The following is a 7,289-nucleotide window of genomic DNA, read 5'->3' as shown; positions in this document are numbered from 1 at the left end:
CTCCCATTTAAATTAAGTAAAGATAAATTTAAATATCTTGGAGTTTGGATTCCAAAAATATACAAACATATGTACAAAACAAGTTTTATTCCACTACTAGATTCTATAAAACATGATTTTGAATGCTGGAATACTATATCGCTGTCGTTAGGGGGAAGAATAAATATTACTGAAATTAATATTTTATCTAAATTTTTATATCTATTTCAATTGGTGCCCATATTTTTAACTAAAACTTTTTTGTCGCTCATAGATAAATTGGTATCATGATTTATATGGAATGGGAAAAGTGTGCGCATTTCCAAAAATATCTTACAACGACATAGAGAAAATGGAGGATTCTCACTTCCCAATTTCCAATATTATTATTGGGCATCTAATATCCGTGCAATGTTGTATTGGTCTCAGACTTCAAATAATAGTGGTCCTAAATGGTTGACACTTGAAAACATGTCATGCAGTGCTACCTCTTTACACTCTTTGCTGTGCTCAGAATTACCTCTGCCTCAACCCTTATGTCATTTTTCCACAAGCCATGTTGTTAAACATTCATTTAAGATTTGGGCACAAACTGACATACTGTTTAGATTGAAGTTTAGAACTTCAATCTAAATAATATGTCAGTTCATGCCTCTATTGCACGAAATCACATGTTTGTTCCTTTCAACATTGATGACTCCTTTGCTATCTGGGCCATAAATGCCTTGAAGACATTGAAAGATATGTTTGTCAAAGGACTGTTTGCAACGTTTCAACAAGTGAAAACAGCTTTCCAAATCCATGATTGTCATTTCTTCAGATATCTTGAGCTTCACAGTTTTGTGTCTACCTCATTCAGCTATTTCCCCTCACGACCACCTGACTCACTCCTGGAAACTATTTTGGATCTGAATGCACATTCCAAAGGACTAATTGGTCAAATCTATTCTGCTATCAATTCTTATAACTTGGAACCACTGACTCGTGTCAAAAGGAAATGGGAGGAGGAACTTGAAAATGTAATCTCTTAAGACGTTTGGAAGACTGTTGTGAACAATTTCTTCTTATCTTCAATCTGTTTAAGACACAGGGTGATCAAATTTAAAGTTGTTCCTAGATTGCACTGGTCTAAAGCGAAGCTGGTAAAATTTAAGCCAGATTTGGATCCTAACTGTGATCATTGTGAAATTGAACCTGCAACACTATCTCAAATGTTTTGGTCCTGCTCAAAACTGGCACAATTTTGGAGTCCATTTTCAAATTTCTATCTGATGCCTTTGGGATTAATATTGTAGCTGAGGCCAAGATTGCAATATTTGGCGTTGCACCACAAATTTTCAGCAGTCAAAAATATAAAGTTGCCTTTGCCACACTTATTGCTCGCAGGCTTTCCACTGCTTAAGTGGAAAGAAAGGCATCCTCCATCTTTTAAATTATTTGTTGATCTTTTCCGTCATTTAACACTGGAGAAAATAAGGTACTCTCTAAGAGGCTGCGTAAATAAGTTTTTCAATATCTGGCAACCTATTTTGGATCAGATTAAAAAGGTGGATCCCTCACTTATCTTACATGAGTAACTTAATCTCTAAATTGTTGGTTCTGGAATTTAAAAAAAATGTTTATGATGCAACAGGGTGGGTTTGTTCCGGGGAGTTATATATTAAAAATGATTACTGTATTGTATTTTCAATATTATTTATAACTAATTTTTCAATTTAAAAAAAACTTTGAAAAAAAAAAAAACTATACGTGGAGCCCTTGTTATATAAATTGTTATATCACAAAGTACATAACTGAATCAGTGGCAGAACTGGAGACTGATGTGGTAGAATTACAGAATTTGGTGATTCTACCGGAAATCAAGGATGTTTAAAGTTCCTCAAGTTCAAAAAGTTGGCTTTAGCCAAACTCTGAACGTTATGAAACAAGGAGCTTTGGTCAGATCATGTTTTCTGAGTATTTCTCAGAAGGATGCCCTATCCTGGTAGTTCTTTGGCTTAGAAAGGAAGAATTGACAGCAGAAGATTATTTACTCGGTACGTGTCGGTGATGGTACGATCGTCTATGAATCCGCTGAAAACAGGGGGTGAACCGTGGATTTCTACAAGGGTCTCTATCAGACTGAACTCAGGGAGTATTCTGATGTGAAGAAGTCATTTTACATGCCTGTCACTGGTTACCATCATGGGTAATGAGAAGCTGGTGGCTAGTTTGTCTTTGAGTGAACTGTATGCAGCCCTGATGGGTTTACAGAGTGACCGAGTTCCTGTTGGTCGGTTGACTTTTACAAATGTTTCTGGTTCGTGTTGGCTAAAGACCTGCTGGAAGTTGTTGGAGACACTTTGTAGTCTGGCCATCTGCCTCTGAATTACCTCATTATCTAAGAATGGAGACCTGCAGGACTAGAAGATCTTGTCCAAAGTTCTAGTCGGTAGACTCAGGGAAATGATGGCATCTGTGATTGACACTGGCAGGATGATAAGTGACAATGTACTTACCTCCGGATAATTTGGATGTCTCTGGGTCATTGGCCCTGGATATTAGTCTGACTCTACAGATGAAGAAAAGGCTTTTGACTGGATTGAACACCAGTATTTGTGGCACCCTATGGCTGTTTTGGGGTTTGCTCAGGCGATGTGGCGAGGGAGACCAAGGTGGCAGGGCGAGCAGGCAGGTTAGTTAGCAGGCTGGAGATGAGTCTTTAAGCGGTTGAGTAATAATGCTGGGATGGTTGTGGTCCCTAAGCCTCCAAGAAGCCTGCTCAGCCCCACCTAAATCCCAGAGGAGAGCACGCCATTGCCAGGAGCAAATCATGAAGCATCAAACCTTTGCTTCAAAGATTGAGGACGGGATTGTCTGGTGTGTTTTTTCCAGGCTGTGTTGCTCATTTTATATTATCTGCACATGCTGATGAGGTCGTTGTTATAATAAATAAGCAAGAGGACATTAATATGCTGGTTATCACTGGTCTAAGAGTGTCTGTAGGGAATTTTGTATTTTCAAAATGTAGCTTGCTTGAATTGTTTCTCCAGGTTCCCCACCCTGCCTTAAATGTGAGGGAAAACATAATCTAAAGTTGTTCATCGGCGGTGTTTGTGATCCCCTCATTAATCCCATGTAAGCATGTTTTTCACCCAAACCTTGATCTCATTTGACTCACCTGCTGGGACACAGCCTGTCCGTAGCGAAGCTTAGTGGCAAAGTGTTCACAGTTATTTGTGACAACATTGTAGGTCACGCTTTTGTTCACCATTGAGTCGGCTTCCTTCACAATTTCACCAATCGGGCGAACTTTGTACGTCTTATCCAGGCTGTTGTTAATTTTCCACTTGTCGTCTCCCACCACCAACTTCAGTGGCTCCTTCAACACGTAGCCCTCCTGATCTCCGTTAGAACCTGTGCTGGAGCTTGAACCAGAACCTTTAAGGACAAACCAAAGAAAGGAAAACCAGAATAATCTGTGACACGTGAACACAGCACAGGTGTAACTTTAGAGGACGCTTTGATGGGAAATATTCACAAACTTTAGCAATAGTTACCTAAGACCTCAGTTGGACTTAATGACAAAATACATTTTTTTCACTTTGTGAATCTTGTCAATTCAGAAAGCAACTAGAAAGTTGCTACATGCTAACTTACACAGCTAAGGTGGCGCCGCAGACAGCTGCCTCAGTGCTTTGCTCTGAGCTAACCCGGAAATAACAGGAGATAACCAGCTAACTGAAGTAAGCGGGCTAAGTCACGTTGTTAACCGGCTAAAAACCGCGGTTGTTCTACGTTTTTCTGACTTGAAGCGGGAGATCGAGTACCTGTCAATCAAAAGGACACGCCCCTAAATATGCAGAACTTTGAGATTAAATTACTTTTAAACGGGCGAGTTAGAAAAAATTCACTCCCCCCACAGTTGTCATGAAGGTAAACCTGACCTATTAAACCTAAAATGGATTTTTGAACCAGGCTGTAAACATGTTTATTCCTGCTGTGAACATGTTTATTCCTGCTGTAAACATGTTTATTCCTGCTGTAAACATGTTTATTCCTGCTGTAAACATGTTTATTCCTGCTGTGAACATGTTTATTCCTGCTGTGAACATGTTTATTCCTGCTGTAAACATGTTTATTCCTGCTGTAAACATGTTTATTTCTGCTGTAAACATGTTTATTCCTGCTGTAAACATGTTTATTCCTGCTGTAAACGTGTTTATTCCTGCTGTAAACGTGTTTATTCCTGCTGTAAACATGTTTATTCCTGCTGTAAACATGTTTATTTCTGCTGTGAAGTTGGTCTTTTTAACATGGGAGTCTATGGGGATTTGCTCTGTTTTGCAGCCCCTAGTGGATGAAGGGGGAACTGCAGTTTTATGCACTTCTGTATTGGCTTGACTTTTAAGCGCCGGAGGTTGCCGCTTGCTCCAGCTTCACCCGCGACCATGAATTGGACTAAACAGTTAAGAAAAGTGAGTGGGTGTCCTTAAGTGTCATTAAAAGCACAACTAAATGAAATGCATCGTTCTTATCCTTTAGTTTAGTCAACTTGTACTTTTAATACATTGAAACGATTTATTCGTAAATAATGCATTTAGTCACATGATGCCTGTCCCATGTAACTGTTGGATTAGTGTTAAAGTAAACGGAGAAGGATCGGTATGATAGATATGTGAAGGGTAATGGTACAATCAAGAGTCGTGAAGGTGAAGGGCCAGCATACATCAGTTTTAACTAAAATGTTTAGTGGAAACCTACATGTCAGTGTGAATGATTGTATAAGTTGCTCTTTGGGACAGTGAAACATATCAAAACAATGTTGAGAGAGTTGTTTGTGAAAGAGACTCACCAGATGTTACCAAGTGAACAACTATGCCATCGCCGATGTACACAGCCCAGTGCTGATATTCACCTCGAAAGATTTCAATCAAGTCTCCAGGTTTTGGTGTGACTGAATTCTTGGAATCAAAGAGAGGAAATTATATTTTCAACCAACTTCATAAACAATAGAAAAAACAATTTTATTAAAATGTAAAAACAGATCGAACTGTTTCTGCAAAATGCATATAAATACACACACATTCTAAAGGTTTCTAACAGTCTCCATATCCTGTGTGTATGAGGCCCTATGAGACCTTTGTGACCTTTCTCACTTGCTTCAGTCTGAGATTCAGGTTCTCAGGTCGCCACTGGCGGTGGTGTGGAGATGTAGTTAGCAGTTTCTTTTAGAGCCGTGAAGGTATGAATTTCCTTTCACTTTGTGAGCTGTGTAGTCGCTGGATACAACAGAAAGGCTTTGTAACCCTGAGCAACGGCCTGGTGCATCAGCTTCTAACAGGGTTTACGTTGTGTTGCCATGGCTTCACTGTAGAAATGTAACTGGATACAATCTCAGACTCAAACAACAGTAATTCTCGTTCCATTAGGGTCCTATGTCCCTTTTAGTACAATTGTCTTTTGCTGTCTCTTTTTTTTTTCTTTTTGAAGATTGTTGTAAATTCTGTAAAAGAATTGAAGTTATATATGAAGGGAAAAAAAACATGTCTCTGGACATGGCGCTGGGGGTCATAACCAGTTCATTTCCGGTGGTGCGGAACAAACAACAGCGAATTTCAGAGTTTTAGAAAAGAAAATGAGGGAACAAAGCTACGAAGATCTGCAGCAAGTCGAAAAATCCCAAAATAACGCCACGGGCCTACTTTGCATAAATCGCAATTTTCGTAAAATCTCGCGAGAATAGCGAGACTTTACGAGACTTTACAAGACTTGGTACTAACGCGCTAAACACTGTTCAGTGGAAACACCTGCAGATTGCAGTTGTTGTATCGAAACTTACAAATATCACTTTTATGTTTTTGCAGAAAATGTCATGGAAGTGGACGCATTTTTTAATGACTCCTTTTTGTCCCACAGTAGAGAAATTTACGGCGCAACAGCAGAAGTGCAAGGTATAGAATAAAATAGGTATAAATTTAGAATATAAAAAATATGGAAGAAATAAAATAATCTAAGACAATCATTTTGACTGCAGGTATGTAGCCTACATAGTGCAGGGAGGAGTGTGCCTGAAAACATACATTTCAGAAATATATCTCGGGAATTAACATTACAGGTTGAATTTGGAAAAAATTTGTATTTTCATGGCCTATTTGTATTTTCATGGCTGTTAATCATGCTAAGCACTAATCTGATCTTGCTTACAGCTGAAATAAAAAGAAAGATAAACATTCGGTGTGGATTAATGGTTTTTATGTTTAAGAGCAGTTGCTGCCTTGGTACCCGTGTTCTTCCTTCTGCAGGGCCTCAACTCGTCTCCTCTCCCTGTAGGTGGCAGGAAAGGACTAGAACTAGACATACGCTAGCGTTTCTGCTTTTCCATGATGTGATATTTGGTTGAACCGATTTAAAGTCTATGGGTTGAACTATGAACAAAAAGGCCATTCTGTTCCACTCAGGTCTACGGTTTGCCTTATTTCAGGAAAGAATATTTTAGATAAATTCTTCCAACAGCCATTAAACTGAATGTAACATTAACAGGTTGACTTTGGCAGTCCTAATATGTAACGTGGGTGTTGTATGTTCAGTAATGTCATTTTTCCACCATTTGACACAGTAACTGTATTGAAAATGATGGTAACTTATTTTAATCTGAAAAAACTTGTTTGAGACAAATATGTCCATAGTAACATCACAAATGATGGCTAGAATTAAAGACATATGTAATGTAGAGAAACTTATTACTATTAGAAAGCTCCAACACAAGAAAGAAAAAGAGAGAATGTGGGACGTACTAACCATGTCGGAGGGGATTTTAGTCCCTGATGACGCAGAACCTGCAAGAAGAAACAATCTGAGATCACAACAAACAATGCTTTAATGTTACGTCGTCATGTTTAATATTTTCTACATGCTTCATCCGTTTTAAAGACAAATAAATGTAAACATACATGACTGAACAATAATCCACCTCAAAGGTTTTCTCAGTAACACTCTGAACTTATCAAGTGTTCTGTTAGGCTGTGAAATGTGCAATCCAACCTGATACACTGGCTGAATTTCCCATGATGTCAGTGATCAGGATGATGAACAGAGATGTTGGGATGGAGCAAACTGCTGGCTTTCATGGAGCGGAAAGAAACTAAGAAGAAACAAAAACACACCGTAGATGCAAGTTTTAGCACATCATGTAAATCTTTTATTATGCAACTGTTAGAGTGTGATGTGTGTCATCATGGACGATCTTTAGTAAAAGAGCGGGTTCTTCTCTTCCCTCCTGGTGATCGGCAGTGAGGTTGGGAGGAGGAGTGCCACACAGCCAGTTGTGT

At 38.9% G+C, this 7,289-nt stretch overlaps 1 protein-coding gene across 1 annotated transcript; it reads right to left on the bottom strand.

The window, feature by feature from the left end:
* Window positions 1-1,006: 1,006 nt before the first annotated feature.
* LOC306764575 (phospholipase A and acyltransferase 4-like) lies at window positions 1,007-7,027 on the bottom strand (the record flags this gene model as incomplete). Its single annotated transcript, XM_079251749.1, has 5 exons — window positions 1,007-1,054; window positions 3,140-3,399; window positions 4,814-4,922; window positions 6,760-6,797; window positions 7,003-7,027. The coding sequence occupies 5 exons, from the start codon at window positions 7,025-7,027 to the stop codon at window positions 1,007-1,009; spliced, it is 480 nt and encodes a 159-aa protein (XP_079107875.1).
* Between the last annotated feature and the right edge of the window lie 262 nt (window positions 7,028-7,289).

The sequence above is a fragment of the Telmatherina bonti genome, assembly GCF_933228915.1.
Source record: "Telmatherina bonti genome assembly, chromosome: 13".
Classification (NCBI taxonomy): domain Eukaryota; kingdom Metazoa; phylum Chordata; class Actinopteri; order Atheriniformes; family Telmatherinidae; genus Telmatherina; species Telmatherina bonti.
Note: the sequence above shows the minus strand (reverse complement) of the source record. Positions and strands in the feature narration are given on the sequence as shown.